Genomic DNA, 15,575 nt, shown 5'->3' with positions numbered 1-15,575 from the left:
TGTGTGTGTGTGTGTGTGTGTATATATATATATATATATATATATATATATATATATATATATATATATATGTGTGTGTGTTTAGGAGTTCTAACAACCTAGAGAATAAAATGGTGGTCGTTGCAATACTGTCTGTCACACCGTATTTGTGCAGCGGACTTACAAGCGCATTTTCGGGGAAAAAAGTCTTATTTTTTTTAATTAAATATAACAGTAAAGTTGGCCCAATTTTTTTATATTGTGAAAAATAATGTTACACCGAATAAATTGATACCCAACATGTCACGCTTCAAAATTGCGTCCGCTCATGGAATGGCGACAAACTTTTAGCCTTTAAAATCTCCATAGGCGACGTTTAAAAAATTCTACAGGTTGCACGTTTTGGGTTACAGAGGAGGTCTAGGGCTAGAATTATTGCTCTCGCTCTACCGAACGCAGCGATACCTCATGTGTGGTTTGAACACCGCTTTCCTATGCGGGCGCTACTCACGTATGCGTTCGCTTCTGCACGCAAGCTTGGCAGGACAGGGCGCATTTAAAACGTTTTTTTTTTTTCTTATTTTAACTTTTTATTTTTTCACGGTGCTTTTAAAAAAAAAAAATTGTCACTTTTATTCCTATTACAAGGAATGTAAAAATCCCTTGTAATTGAAAAAAACAGGACAGGTCCTCTTAAATATATGAGATCTGGGGTCAGAGAGACCTCAGATCTCAAATTTACACTAAAATGCAATAAAAAAAAAAAATAAAAATAAAAAAATTGTCATTTGAAAAAAAAAATAAATAAATAAAAAATGTCCCTCTAAGAGCTATGGGCAATGACATGGAGACAGGTGGGGGGGCCGCGCTATCCTCCCCTCACTCGTCTCCATGTCAGGCCAGGGACAGGTCTGGATTGCCGTTACCGACCTGGCTCCTAACTTTTTTAGCTGGCTCCTAGATTCCAAGCAAATTTGTCAAGCCCTGGTATAGCCTGCCATTAGGAGAAACTAGGCAAAAGTGTTACACAATACACAGAACTTTAATCACGCCCCAGGGGGGCAAGCCCCGTGCCAGCAACACTCCTCCTGCTGCTAGCAGCTTCAGTACGTCAACAAGCAGTATAATATAGAAAAAAAAAGGAGGGGCGGGTGCTGTGTGTCGGTCGGTGAATTACAGAGAAAAGGATTTTACGGCAAGTACAAAAATGCTATTTTCTCTTATATTCACCGACCGAGACAGCTCCTCTCTAACTACGTGGGACGTCCAAGCAGTGCCAAAGCGAGGGGTGGGAAAAAACAGCATTAAAAACTTCATCCACCATGGCAAGTAGGAACTAGTGAAACTAAACCCACAAAAAGCAGTGTGTGAAAACTCCACCACAAAACCGGTCATCCTCAACAGCAGTGATCCCCCATACCGCAACATTGCGAAAGTAATGTAACAGTACTTAATTTTTAATCGAAAAACCAGGGAAAAAAAAAAAAAAAAAAAAAACTCAATAGCAACTACACAGCCGCCTACAAAACTTTGCGGCCAAAACCAGCAGCCGCCGATGCACCGACGTCTACCTTGTAAAACTTGGTAAACGTATGGACAGACTACCAGGTCGCTGCCTTACACACTTGGTGTCGGAAGGCCCAAGACGTTCCGACTGCTCTTGTAGAGTGGGCCGTGACTGGAAAGGGAGGCACATGCCCCTTCAAGGTGTAGGCTTGAACTACAATCTGTCTGATCCACCCGGAAATGGTGGCCGACGAGACCGCCATGCCCTTCTTAGGACCAGCTACCGTAAAACAAACAGTGAGTCTGACTTCCGAAAGGAAGCTGTGACAGACAAGTACACATTCAGAACGCTAACCACATCAAGAGCGTGAAGGGCCACCTCTTTGGGGTGCTTCGGCTTAGGACACAACAATGGTAATACAATGTCCTCATTTATATGAAAGGACGAGACCACCTTCGGTAGAAAGGACGGTTGCGGACGCAACACCACTTTATCCCTGTGGATGACCAGATAAAGCGACTTGCAGGACAAGGCCGCCAGTTCCCAAACCCTCCTGGCCGATGTAATGGCCACTAGAAAGACCACCTTCTGTGAAAGGGTAAGAGGAATCTCCCCGATATTCTTAAACGGCGACTCCTGAAGCGCCAACACCAGGTTCAAATCCCACGGAAGACGCACCGGAGGGACTGCATGGCAAACCCCCTGAAAAAAAAATAAAAAAAAATAAATAAAAAAGCCAGCCAAAGCTGAAATTTGCCCCTTGATGGTGCTCAACGCCAACCTCTGGTCTACACCTTGCAAGAAACAGCAGGATACTGGATATAGAGGAGTGCAGATGCCACCCTTTCTCCTCACACATGGCGATATAGACCTTCCAAGTACGATGGTATATCTTCCTGGAAGATTTCTGCGCTCTCAGCATAGTCGGAATCACTGAGTTCGACATACACCGGTTCCTCAATACCTGGCTTTCAACAGCCAGGGCGTTAAAGCCAGCGATGGTAAAGTAGGGTGAAAGATTGGACCTTGAGATAGGAGGTCCTCTCGCAACGGCAGTCGTCAGGGAGCGTCTGCCATCAGACGCACCAGGCCCATTGAGGCCAATCTGGGTTACCGGAATCCCCTCAGCTTCCACCCTGCGAAGCAGACGTGGCAACAGTTTCAGCGGAGGAAAGGCGTAGATCAGCTGGTACTGATCCCACGGAGCCACCAAAGCGTCTGCGCACGGATATCTTGTGCACGAATCTCGGGACCTTCCGATTGAGCAGGGAGGCCAATAGATCCACCTCTGGTGTGCCCCATTTCAGGCACGGCAGCCTGAATATCTCCGGATGCAATGCCCAGTCTCCTGGGTCCAGCATCTGTAGACTCAGATAGTCTGCCTGCCAATTTTCCACCTCCAGGATATAAATGTCCGACAGGGCCGAAACGTGTCGCTCTGCCCACCAAAGTATGTGAGCGACCTCCCTAGCAGCGGTGGAGCTTCTCGTTCCCCCTTGGTGATTTATGTATGCCACAGCCGTAGCGTTGTCCGACGCCCTTGAAGACACGTCGACCACGTGTGGAGGCACAGCCTGATCGCTCTCAATTCGAGCAGATTGATCAGAAACTTGGATTCTTCCGTCAACCAGAGGCCCTGAGCCGACTTAATCCTCCACCCCAGCCGGACAGACTGGCGTTCGTAGTGACCACTGTCCATTTGAGAGGAAGGAACAATTTTCCGTCCTGACCGACCAGGGACCTCAACCACCAGATCAGGGAATCCCCGACTGGCTGGTTCATCTGGATCTGCCGATCCAGGGACAGCGGAGATTTGCCCCATTTTGTCAAGATCTCCTTCTGCAGGACTCTGGTGTGAAACTGGGCATAAGGTACTGCCTCGAAAGAGGCTACCATGAGCCCCAGCACTCGCATGCAAAAGTGGAGTGATGACAACTTGCAGTTCATCGGTAGTTTGACTGCAGATCTTAGAGTCTGCAATTTGTCTGAGGGGAGAAAGACGCTCACTTCCCTGGAATCCAACAGTAAACCCAGGTACTCCAGACGCTGGGTCAGCACAACCACCGACTTCTTTAGGTTCAACAGCCACCGAAATTCTTGCAGAGTCTGCATGGTGATCGCCACATCCTCTAATTCTGAGGCGGAAGAAGCTCTCAGGACGAGATAGTCTAGGTAACCCACGATAGCGATCCCGCATTGTCGCAGCAATGCCAATACTGGAACCAGAACTTTGGTAAAGACTCGGGGGGGGGGGGGGGGGTTGATGCCAGGTCAAAGGGAACTGAGCGAACTGATTCCATTCTGAACCTCTGCACTTTTACAAAGTGATTAAGGGCTTTTAAGTCCAAGATTGGACATGGACCCCTTGCTTCTTGGGAACCACAAACAGATTTCAGTAGAACCCCTGGAAGCAGTCCCGAACTGGTACAATCACCACCTGATTCAGCAAGTCCCTTACTGCCCCTAGCAGGGCCTCCCAGGGAACCGGGGAAGTGGGTATGCTGGAGGGGAAGAATCTGTTTGGCGGCCAAGAGAGAAACTATCTTGTAACCTGCGGAAAACAGATTGCAGACCCACTGGTCTGATAACCGGGAGGTCCAACGGGCTGCAAGCTCCCGAAGACCACCCACCCTTCATGCGGTAGCACTTTTGTTCGCAGGCTTGCGGTTCCATGGATGCTTCTGACCGTCTGTGGGCGTCCTGTTGGTCTGGGGTCATTTTGCCGAAGCACCGGGCGGACGAAAAAGCCGCTTTTGAGCGGAAAAGGAGGGCCCTTGCCTGCGGCATGGCTCCTTAGCTTTTCTGGCCTGTGGGAGTAGTGTACTCTTACCACCCATGGCATTTTTAATAATGTCACCTAACGAGGCTCCAAAGAGGCATTTGCCAAGGAAGGGAAGATCCGTCAGGGCTTTCTTTAATGCCTGGTCGGCTGACCAGCATTTCAGCCAAATAAGGCGCCTCAGCACCACGGCTGACACTGAGGCCCTGGATAGCAGAGGGAGAGTATCCAGGGCCACGTCAAACGTACTTAAGGCCATGCACTAGTTGGTCTGCTAGCTCCACACAGACAGGGGAGGCATTCTGCTCTCCCAATTCGCGGCGCAAACGTTTTGCCCACTCAGTCAGTGTCTGCGACACCAGTGCGGATGCTAGTACAGGTTGCACAGCTGACCCCACAACCATAAACAAGGAACGAGCTACTGCTTCGGCCTTCCTGTCCGTGGGATCCTTGAATGCAAGAGTCCCCTCAAATGGAATCGTGGTTACTTTAACCTAGATACTGGGGGGTCCACGACCGGAGGAGCCGACCACTTTTTGAGAAGGCTTTCCTCAAAGGGGTAACGCACCGCCAAGTTTTTGGGGACCGAAAAAGTCAGTTGCGGGCGACCCCATTCCCTGTAGATGAATTTGTCAAAATAAGTCAAATATGGGAAAACCTTTAGGTGAACGTGCTGGCTTGTGGGACCCAAAAGGGACCGGTACATCAGCAGAGGAATCCGCTGGCTCCCGAATCTTCAGGGTTTCATGCACAGCTGTGATAAGTGCTCCAACAAGGGCCTTGTCGCGCTCCCGGACCCAGGCGGGGAATCATCCTCACTGTCCGAATGGTCCTGGTCGGCCACGTCTGAGGTCAGAGCAGGGGTCTCCAGCCACAGCAGGGGCCGAGTCTGCATCAGAACTCTCCCCAGAGGACAGGGGGGCAGGGGCCTCTTACGTGCAACGTGCCGCCTCTATCTTAGCAACATAGGAGTCAAGGAACTCCGTCAGGCTTTTTTGGGACCCCCCCGACCTTGACCAGGACTGAACAGCAACAGCACAGGTGAGAAACAGCGACCCACACACACATACATACATACATACATACATACATACACACACACACACACATACACCGCACCGCCCGCATGCAGACATCCCCCTCAGAGGGGGAAGGGAGGGGTGATAGGGACTTGGCAGAGAAGATAAGGAGGTGAGGTGGCCCCCGAATCGACCCCCCAGGGAATGCTCAGCTGCTCCCCCCACCGAAGCAGGGAGAGCTGTACTTACCAGTCCTAAAGAGCTGGGAGACATTCCATCACAGGCCTATGCCTGCGCAGTTACAGGGTAGCTGCTGGCCCGGTATACTGTGATCCAGACATCAGTCGCCCGGTCATATGTATACCCTGGAGCATTGAAGCTCACCGACCACCTCTGGAGCATGAGGTATGTTGTGGCCTGCCGAGCCGTAGCTGCATCCTGCTCACGCTCGATGGCCGGACTGGGGAGACTACAAGGATTTCATTAACCAGCCTGTCACCCAGCCGGCAGTTGATAGAAGATCCCAAGATCTCTCATCTTGAGCAAAAAGCAGCAAACCTGCAGTAAAAATATGGACAGAGAGGCCCGCAGGGTTTCCTAGGTCATTCTCCTTGCTAGGAGAAATAAAAAACTGAAGCTGCTAGCAGCAGGAGGAGGGTTGATAGGGGCCGCCCCCGCGGGGCAGGATTAAAGTTCTGTGTATTGTGTAACAATTTTGGCTAGTTTCTCCTAATGGCAAGCTATACAACCCATGTAGTTACAGAGAGGAGCTGTGTCGGTCGGTGAATATAAGAGAAACACTGTTTGGATGCAACTCATTCATTGTAAAAGTGGAAAATTGCTGAGAGATTTAATCTAGAGACAGTTTTGCATTAAAGCACACCTAGAGCCTTTTATTATTATTATTAGATAGAATAGCTAAGGGTTAGAACCCCAGTCAAATATTACCCGGGCCTCCCTATTGGTGAGCATGACCCGAGAGCCTCTACTGCACATGTTAAAGTGATTGTAAATCGTTACAAACCACTTTGACCTACAGGTAAGCCTAGATTAAGGCTTACCTGTAGGTCCAAGAAATATCTCCTAAACCTACACGGTTTAGGAGATATTTACTAAAAGACAGTCACCACTGTCTACGGCGCATGCGCCATAGTCAGCGACACGCACTATCGTCATGCCGTTGCCAACGGCGATATGCTGTTAGTGGCTGCTCCCATGCGCAGGAGTGACGGCATCGCTGCTCCGGCGCTGTGAGTGGCCAGAGCAGCGATATCCGGAAGAAGATGGACGCTTTGTGCTACAGGGGACAGCAGTAACAGCGCTGGCTCCTGTGTCAGGTAAGTGACACATAATAGGCTACTATGAAATGCATAGTGGCCCATTATGCTTTACCTTTGCAGTGAGACAAAGTAGTAAACCCATCAGGGTTTACTTCCTCAGACTCCAGTTGGGCCGATTACAGCCCTCCAGACTATTTTGTGTGGCCCTTGCACCTCTCCTGCAGCTCCGCCCCCAGCTTCTTCCAGGTAGCAGCACAAGGTAAGGGGGAGGGGGTACACTGATGTAAGGGAGGGTGGTGAACTCTTGACTTGAGGGGGGGGGGCTGTACATCTGCTTATTAATTATGAGAAATACAATTCTATGCCCGTTGAAAAGGAGGGTCGCACTCCACTGGTATTGGCCACAGGAAAATTGGAGACTGTTCAGACAGAACACCATGGCGCAGTCTCCAAGAAAGTTTCTTGTGGATGATACCAGTGGTGTGCGACCCTCCTCTTCAGACTTGCATCATCTGCTACAGGAGTGCGAATGAGCTCCATGCCAGTCTGCACCTACCCTTTACAACTTAAAGGGGTTGTAAATTCAGAAGGTTTTTTATCCTTATGCATTAAGATAAAAAAGCCTTCTGTGTGCAGCAGCCCCCCCTAATACTTACCTGAGCCCCCTCTAGTGATGTCCATGAGTGCCTTGTCAGTCCAGGACTTCCCCTCCCGATTGGCTGAGACACAGCAGCGTCACCACTGACCACAGCTGCTGTCAAAGTCCGTTAGCCAATCATGAGAGAGAACCACAGCTCGGGTGCCCCCATAGCAAGCTGCTTGCTGTGGGGGCACTCAACAGGAGGGAGGGGCTAGGCGCTACAGACAGGGATGCGAGAGGATCCAGGCTGCCCTGTGCAAAACCACTACAGAGCAGGCAAGTATATTTTTTTTTCTAAAAAAAAAAAAAAAAATTGCAATCACTTTAAGGCTTTGCACTATTTAACTTGACAGATAGTAAATGACGTTTGAAAAAAATAAACAGTCGTTTTGCTGCATTTACATACCGCTTAGCCACTTTAAAATCAAAAGTTTACATACCCTGGAATGCTTGGCCTTGGTACAGATACAGAAGGTGGCACAAACAGGTTAATTTCCCACATTTGTGGCTTTTTAAAAATCAGAATTAGTGCCTGGGTATATAGTCAGTTTGTTAGCTCTCACATGGATGCACCATGCAGGCTAGACAAAGCCATGGGGAGCAGAAAACAGGCAAAAGACCTGCGTAACAAGGCAATGAAAGTTTACAAAGATGGAAAAGGATATGAAAAGGATATCAAAAAGCCTTGAATATGCCAGTCAGTACTGTTCAATCATTTAATCAGAAGTGGAAAATTTGGGGATCTCGATACCAAGCTTAGCTTTTTTTCATGAGACATGGTAACTAACGATTATTTTCATAATCGATTAGTTGGCCGATTATTGTTTCAATTAATAACCTTAAAAAAAAAAAAGAAGTAGGTCAAATTGACGTTCGTTTCCAACCACAGCGACGGGACAATTTGGAAATAGAAAATTTCTTAGTCAAAGGAATTTTCAGGCAGTGTATGTGGTTTTCGTTCAGAAATAACATTCATTTTAAAAACAGAATGTTAAAAACAAGTGAAAATTTCAAACAAAATTCTTTCATTCGGCAAATGTACAAAGATTTTTCGTCTGAATATTCTCATCTGAAAGTGGATCCGTGTGACCAGCATAAGGCTCGGTACACAGTAGTGCTTTTTACTGTACGTTTTGATTTTTGCGCACGTGATTTTACTGCAATTTGCATTTTTTTTGGGCAAATTAAAAAGCACAAATTGCTGCAAAAATGCATTACATGCTGTTCTGCAGCTTCTTCATTGAAGTGTATTGAATCAATAAAGCACCATTTTGCTTTTAAAAGTCCCTGACCCTTTCAGATATGAACGTGTCCCATAGGAAACCATGTAAATGAACTGTAGTGCATTTCTGCAAAAAGCACCAATAAACACATAGATGCGAACCAGGTCTAAGATGTTTAGTAACATAATGGGGTTAAAAAAAAAAAAAAAAAAAAACACACAACTAAAATTAGCCCTTTATAGTACAAAAAAAAAAAAAATAAAGGAGCAGATAATCACTACTTTAAGGTTGGGGTTCACACTATAGCGATGCGGGAACGCCGTGAATCCGCGGCGTTTACCCGCATCGCACACCTCCCGCTGGCAGTTCACACTGCCCTATGCGGACGGCTGGGAGTGTCAATGTTATGTTAATGACACCCCCAGATCCGTCGGCATATCGCAGTGCGATCTGCCGACTCGCACAGGAATCGGATCGCATGGTGTGAACCCCCACGCGATCCGATTCTGTTGCGGACCCAAAAAAGGGTCCCGTGCGAGTTTGCTGCGGGAGCGCTGCGAATTCAGCCATACTATCTGTATGGCTGAACTCGCATCGCTACGGAGATTGGATGTGATTTGCTGTGCGAATCACATCCGGATCTCCCCCGGCAGCGGTGTGAACCGGGCCTAAGTGTTTTTTTTTTTTTTACTGTAGAACAGTGAGAGTAATATCTACAGTAGCGATTTGCTCTTTTTGTACTATAAAGGGCTCATTTTAGTTTTTTTTTAACCCCATTATGTTACTGGACGATTAATCGATTATGAAATTAATCGATTAGTTGTTTCAGCCCTAATGGTAACGCTTTAAAAAGCGTCAGGAGGTGGATCACACCCCCCACCAGTGTTTCTTGGGCTTACCGTTTTCTCTGGCTTGTCCGGGAAACAATCCGACAGTGCTGTCGGCTGGTCCCAGATACCTTTTTTTAAAAGCAAAAGAACAAAAAAAGTAAGGAGAGTTTTGGGCTCTTTTTGACCCCATATCGCTGCATAAAGAGGACCCGTCATTCTTATTTCTATCACAAGAGATGTTTACATTCCAGGTAGAGCTGCACGATTCTGGCTAAAACGAGAATACATTTTTTTGCTTAGAATAAAGATCACAATTCTCGCTGCATAACATCTTACACCAGGGGTTGACAAATTTGCTTTGAATTTAGGAGCCAGTTGAAAAAGTTAGGAGATAGTTTTTTTTTTTTTTTTTTAAGAGTGGTATGGATTGTCAGCTCCTAGGATAAAGCCAGTCATTTTCATCCCCTATCCTTAACTCACAATGGAGCACCCAGTCAATAATTCCAATGTAACGCTGTTACATCAGGGTTATGGACTGACCAGAAAAAGTAAGGTTGGCAACAGATGGAACTGGTTGGCTTAGGCAGGTGGCACTGGTTTGGGACTGACAGATGGTACTGATTGCCACTGGCAGGCACGTGGAACTGCCGGTGGCACTGGTTGTCTGGACGGTGGCACTGGCAGGTGCCACTGGTTGGCAGGAGGCACACTGAGCACTCTTACTGAAAAGTAACAGAGGAGCTGTCAGAATTGAGCTTAATGTCGGGGGTGGGCGGGACCCAGCTGGGGTGTGAAACCGACAAGTGACAGAGAGGCAGATCTGTCAGATTTGAGCTTGATGTCGGGGTGGGCGGGACTCGGCTATCAGACATCAGCCAACGATTGGGCTGCTTAAGAAAAGGGGCAGGGCCACATACAAGTAGCAGCCCGCCCAGATCCCATTGGCTGGTGTTTGATAGCTGCTGGGTCCCGCCCACCCCCGACATAAAGCTGAAATCTGACAGATCCTCCTCTCTCCGTTTCCCACACTCCTCTCTCCGTTTCCCACACTCCTCTCTCCGTTTCCCACACTCCTCTCTCCGTTTCCCACACTCCTCTCTCCGTTTCCCACACTCCTCTCTCCGTTTCCCACACTTAACGCGGCGCTTGATGCTTGCCAGAGCCGCTGAGTGTGGAGGAGGGAGGAGGACGGCAGTCAGTGTTAATGTGCTGCATGTCTGGGGCATCAATATTGAGTGGGCTGGTGGCAGCTTAGGCGCCAGTTTGCGATTTCTGGTCGCATTGGCGACCTGGCGCCTGGGGTTTGTCGAGCCCTGTCTTACACATTATACAAAAAAAAAAATATTGTGCTAACTTTACTGTTTAGTTTTTTTTTTTTTTTTATTCATTAAAGTATATTTTTTCCAAAAACGTTACGTTTGAAAGACCGATGTGCAAATAGTGTGACATAAAATATTGCAACAATCGCCATTTTATTCTCTAGGGTCTGTGTTAAAACCAACGTTTGGGGGTTCCCCCGAGTCATTTTCTAGCAAAAAATACAGATTTTAGGGCTAAAACTACTAATCGATTATGAAATTAATCGATTACTATTTTCAATAGCCCTTTATAGTACAAAAAGAGCAAATCCCTACTGTAAATATTACTTTCACTGTTCTACAGTTAAAGCGGAGGTCCACCCTAAAATGGACCTCCGCTCATCGGAACCCTCCCCCCCTCCGGCGCCACAATCGGCACCTTTCAGGGGGGAGGGGGGTGCAGTTACCTGGATAATCCAGGTAACTGCACCCACTTCCGGGCTAGCTCTCTGCGGAACGAGCGTAGGTTACGCCCCCGTTCCGCAAGCGCCCGCCCCCTTCAGCAAGTGCCCCGCTGCCTGCTGGGAAACACACAGCTCCCAGAGGCAGCGGGGACCGTCCGGATTGCGCCGCGCGGCTCGCGCATGCGCAGTAGGGAACCGGGAAATGAAGCCGAAAGGCTCCATTTCCTGATTCCCATACCCAAGATGGCGGCGGGACCCGGCAGCCGAGCGAGCGATCGGCTTCGGGTGCCGACATCGCGGGCGCGCTGGACAGGTAAGTGTCACTATTTAAAAGTCAGCAGCTGCAGTATTTGTAGCTGCTGGCTTTTAAAAAAAAAAAAAAAAAAAAAAAAAAAAAAAAAAAAAACGCGGAGTCCCGGTGGACTCCCGCTTTAAGTAAAAAAAAAAAAAAAAAAAAACCCCTTTCAGTAGTGATCATCTGCTTTTTTTCTACTATAAAAAGGGCTCATTTTCTTAACCATTATGTTACTAAACATCTTAGACCTGGTTCACATCTATGTGTTTATTGGTGCTTTTTGCAGAAATGCACTACAGTTCATTTACATGGTTTCCTATGGGACACGTTCACATCTGAAAGGGTCAGGGTCTTTTAAAAGCAAAATGGTTCTTTATCGGTTCAATATACTTCAATGGAGAAGCTGCAGAAAAGCATGTAATCTGTTTTTGCAGCAATTTGTGTTTTATAATCTGCTAAAAAAAAAAGCAAAAATGCAAATTGCAGTAAAATCGCAAAAATCAAAATGCACAGCAAAAAGCACTGCAGAAACAGATCAAAAAACAAACTGCATAGGTGTGTACCGAGCCGTATGCTGGCCACACGGATCAATTTTCAGATGAAAAAATCTTTGTACATTCGCTGAATGAATTTTGCTTGAAATTCTCACTTGTTTTTAACAGTCTGTTTTTAAAATGAATGTAATTTCTGAACGAAAACCACATACACTGTCTGAAAATTCCTCTGACTAAGAAGTTTTCTATTATTTCCAAATTTTCCCATCACTGTGGTTGAAAATGAACATCAATTTGACCCACTTTTTTTTTTAAGGTTATTAACCGATTAATCGAAACAATAAATCGGCCAACTATTCGATTATGAAAATAATCTTTAGTTGCAGCCCTAACTGATTTTACTGTGTCACAATAAGGTTTAGCCTCGGACCATTTTGCTGGCCAAAGACCAGAGCACTTTGCGATTCGGCACTGCGTCGCTTTAACTGAAAATTGCGCGGTCCTGTGACACTGTACCCAAACAAAATTGACAACCTTTTTTTCCCCACAGTGCTCTCTTTTGGTGGTATTTGATCACCTCTGCGGATTTTATTTTTTGCGATAATATCCCCCAAAAAAAAAAAAATGTTCCCCTCAGTTTAGGCAGATACGTATTCTAATACATATTTCTGGGTAAAAAATAAATAAATCGCAATAAGCAGTTATTGATTGGTTTGTGCAAAAATTTGTGATTCTAACTGTGGAGGAGCGTGGCTACGTGCGATACATCACTGATCTCTGCTACTGATCACAGGGAGCAGAGATCAGTGACAGTGTCACTAGGCAGAACGGGGAGATGCTTGTTTACATTTGCATCTCCCCGTTCTTCCTCTCCGTGAGGTGATCACGGGTATCCCTGCAGCTATCGAGTCTACGGGACCCGCGACTAGACTCACGGAGGTCCCGGCCGGTGTGCATGTGATGGCACGGCGGCAAATTTAAAGGGACACACATACATCTGCGTGCGCCGGTCGGGAACCATTTAAGTGGTTAAACTGCCTTCATCTACAGACAGACGTTCATTCCTTTGATCCAAGAACGAAATGTTACAATGTTTCTCGTTATCTCCGCCTAATGGCCGTATACACAATCCAAAAATCTGAAGACAGACTTTTTGCATGCTAGTCTCATACCGAAAATAGAGGAGCGGGTACTAAAGTTAGGAAAACTCTCGGGAAATAATATAAAATAAAGTGATGTCATTTGTATTTTCAGATGAAAACTGTACTAATTAAAATGAAAGTTACGATCTGGTACTATACAAGAAAATTTTCTGTGTTTGTCCTTTTCGGATAACTGTCGTGATGGGCACTCTAAAGCTCTGTACTAACAATCCTATTATTGTAAGATTACATCAAAAGCATCACTTTTCATCTGAATTTCAAACCGGGTATATGGGCCATAAGTGACGTTATGATAAACGCTGACCGGTTTTGTTTTATTTTGACAGTTGTTGGCTTGAGTAAAGAACTCCCTGCACTGAATTAAGGAAATGCTGTGTTATGATGCCAAAGGGGTCAAATCGCGATCTTGATTCTTTAAACAAATAATCGTGCAGCTCTAATTCCACGTAATAAAAAATCTTGATCTCGATTCACCCCCTCTGACATCTCTCCTGCAGAGGTTGCCGATTCTTTCATATAAACAAGTGGAGAAACTATCTGCTCACTCAGCTGTCAAAAGAAAACATCTGAGCAGTCTGCCAAGTTTTTTTTAACTTGCAATATTGTAACTAAGCTTCCTTCTTAGATCAAAGGGGATAGGACTTCCTAACTAAATAATCCAGGCAGACTGCCAAATTTTCAACATGTGTAAATGCAGGAAGTTTAACCACTTAAAGGCTAAATCTTTTTCTGACAGTTCAAGTTAACAAAAATCAAAATTACTTGGAACCCCCAAACATTATATATATTTTATCAGAGACCCTAGGGAATAAAATGGCAATTGCTGCAATATTTTATGTTACACTGTATTTGACTAGCGGTCTTTCAAATTCAAATTTTTTTTTTTTTAACCGAAAAAAGTAAAGTTAGCCCAATTTTTTTTGTTTTAATGTGAAAGATGGTGTTACACCACAAGAATCGTGATCGAAAAAAATAAATAAAAAAAAAAAAACACGATTCTCATTTTAGCCAGAATCGTGCAGCTCTAATGTATACGATATTCACACCACACATGAGGTATCACTGTGGGCTAGGGGTAGGCTCAGGCGTTCTTCGCACAGCCCACGTGCAGAGCCCGCCGGGAAGTTGGCACTGCGCTAATCAGAAGCAGTGAGATTCTCTGCAGCCGCGCATCGGGGCAATGTCTCACTGCCTGTGATTAGCGTTGTGCCGACTTCCTGGCGGGCTCTGCACGTGGGCTGTGTTCACCGGGGCTCATCCCTACTGTGGACGTTAAGAGAGAGTAATAATTCTAGCAACTTCCCCTAGCGCTAAACTACGTTTTTTTTTTTTAGCAACGCCTATGGAGATTTTCAAGTTGTCTGTCACCATTCCACAAGCATGCACAATTTTAAAGTGTGACATGTTAGGTATCTATTTACTTAGCGTAACATCTTTGACATAGGTAAGCCTCCTGTGAATGAAGCCTGACATCATGGGGGGGGCTCTTATGTGTTCTTGCAGCTGGCCTGATGATATGTAGCGCGTCATCAGGGGGGCCAACTACAAAAACCACAGAGATAGTCGTCGTCCCCCACCCCCCATGATGCGGTATAGTACCCGGCAGCCTCCTGGGTTGGGTGATGTGTGCATCCCAGGAGAGTGCAGGAAATTAATCCATTATTGTCACCTAAATGTGATAGAAGGAGAAGGAGGAGTGAGAGGAGTGGGGTGATCTCCCCGAAAAAAAGATCACATTAATAAAAAGTACACAAGATCTGATGGTGTGGGAGGAGGGGGATGGGAGGGAGTGGAGGGCGAGACCTGAGCACTGCATATACAGAGCCAAGAGAAGTCCTCCTCCTCCTCCCACCATGACACTACAGCCTGCCCGGCCTACTACACCCAACCTACACCCCCCAACCATCTCCACCGCCGTCTTACCGGGTCATGGCCCTGCCGCTGGATGACAGTCCGCTAGTACAGAGGGCGAGCACACTTCTACCGACACACACCGCTCACTTCACACGGCTCTCACCGACAACAAGCTGCGCCATTCAAACACCGCCGCGCTGCCTCATGGGAAAGCGCAAAACCGCTGTCCATCACACGCTTACCATGCATGGTCGTGATTGGTCAGTGTCGCTTTGGGGGGCGGGGTAAGACTTCAAGAGAACACGACGTACGGACGCATGACTGGAGCGCGGCGTTACACCGTCACGTGATCGCTGTTATGTCAGCGGACGTGCTGTACTTCCTTATTGGAATGTCTGGATGGTCGTTGCTGCGCTTTGTGCGAGCTGTGTCACTCCTTTATAGGGCGTGATGTCAGCAGACCGAAGTGCAGTGCATCGTTTATTGGCGCTTCCATTCGCGGTGTAAGGGATGAGCTAATGTTTTGTTCTTTTAGCGCAAGCTATGGAATGTAAATAGTATAGAACAGGATGTGTCACCGTCAGGTGTGGAACATTACAGTCTCCATCATTGGAACAATACGAAACGTCTCCCCTGTCAGTATTTGGGAGTTTTCAAAGTCCTACAGACCTGAGGAAACTTCAGAATAATAATCTGGTTTGCTTAACCGCTTCAGCCCCAGAAGAATTTACCCCCTTAATGACTTGGCCA

General features: G+C 46.6%; 1 protein-coding gene across 3 annotated transcripts in view; it reads right to left on the bottom strand.

Annotated features, from left to right (window-relative positions):
* The window catches only part of KATNBL1 (katanin regulatory subunit B1 like 1), a 63,971-nt gene extending 48,753 nt beyond the window's left edge, over positions 1–15,218 (bottom strand). The window contains exon 1 of one of the 3 annotated variants that reach the window (XM_077464950.1): positions 15,068–15,218. In XM_077464950.1, coding sequence (XP_077321076.1) covers positions 15,068–15,074 — 7 coding nt within the window. In that variant the 5' untranslated portion in view covers positions 15,075–15,218. The other 2 variants (XM_077464951.1, XM_077464952.1) reach the window with 2 other exon arrangements.
* Between the last annotated feature and the right edge of the window lie 357 nt (positions 15,219–15,575).

The sequence above is a fragment of the Lithobates pipiens genome, unplaced genomic scaffold, assembly GCF_037356315.1.
Source record: "Lithobates pipiens isolate NorthernLeopardFrog02 unplaced genomic scaffold, aLitPip1_a1.2 Scaffold_30, whole genome shotgun sequence".
NCBI classification, from domain to species: domain Eukaryota; kingdom Metazoa; phylum Chordata; class Amphibia; order Anura; family Ranidae; genus Lithobates; species Lithobates pipiens.
The sequence above is the reverse complement of the archived record's forward strand: the minus strand, read 5'-3'. Positions and strand labels throughout refer to the sequence as shown.